The sequence below is a fragment of the Lottia gigantea genome (genome assembly GCF_000327385.1).
Source record: "Lottia gigantea unplaced genomic scaffold LOTGIsca_2130, whole genome shotgun sequence".
NCBI lineage: Eukaryota > Metazoa > Mollusca > Gastropoda > Lottiidae > Lottia > Lottia gigantea.
In genome coordinates, this window is record NW_008708489.1 from 8,701 (window position 1) to 9,695 (window position 995).

A 995-nucleotide genomic window follows, 5' to 3' on the forward strand; every position below is an offset into this window, starting at 1 on the left:
AGTGTGGTTTGACTATCCCAAAAAGATGTTCTTCCAACCGATACCAGCTAAAGATAAAATCACTTTCACGAATAAAGAAGGTAAAAAGGAAACTAGTAACAAAATCAGGTTCAGAGATGGTTTCTGTCACGACGTTTTAACATCGGTCGATATTCAAGAAATAGTGAAAGCCGGTGGACAAATTATTAGAATATTAGATGGTATAGTTTACGAAGAAAATTTTAAAACTCCACCCTATAGAGATTATATTTTAATTTTGAGAGATTTAAGAAATAAATATAAACGAGAAGGTACTATCGTGGGTAGTAATTGCATGAAATTATTAGGTAATTCCTTGTATGGTAAATCAATTCAGAAAGATATATTCATAACTAGACATTTATGGAATGAAGCAACTTTACAGGCCAACTTTGATTCACGCGTTAAAACCTATGAGAAAATTAATGATACTCAATATATTTGAAACAGAAATTGAAGAAAAAGAGATTACTACCGAAGATAGTAAATCTACACTACTAACACCTAGTCATTTGGGATCATTCGTTTTATCTCACAGTAAAAAAATAATGAACAATTTCATTCACGTCATAAATGGATTTTATAAACCCGAAATTTACTATACCGACACCGATAGTTTGTACATTTCATCCAAAAATTGGAAAAAACTAAACAGAGCTGGTTTGGTCTCCGAAAAAGACTATTGCAAAGGTAAAAACGATTACGGTGACGGTTGAATTATATTTGGTTTATATTTAGCACCAAAAGTCAAATACAACATCGTTTTGACTTCTGATGGTGTCTTAAAAGAAAAGAAAACGTTTAAAGGTTATTCTAATGATAAGATAAGTGTAGAAGATTACGTTCAGTTAGCAAGTGGACATGATGTGTCGAACGAATTTAATAAACCATGGGAAAAAAGTTTCACCAATGGAGTAGTTATTCCAAATGATAAACAAACTAAAGTTTTTAGAAGTTATTTGAATAATGTTAAAAAG

The 995-nt window shown here is 30.9% G+C and overlaps 1 protein-coding gene across 1 annotated transcript; it reads left to right on the forward strand.

The window, feature by feature from the left end:
• Window positions 1-25: 25 nt before the first annotated feature.
• Window positions 26-463, forward strand: LOTGIDRAFT_176556 (hypothetical protein; the record flags this gene model as incomplete). The annotated part of the gene is made up of 1 exon (XM_009054352.1): window positions 26-463. One exon carries the CDS (start codon window positions 26-28, stop codon window positions 461-463), a length of 438 nt encoding a protein of 145 aa, XP_009052600.1.
• Window positions 464-995: the final 532 nt, after the last annotated feature.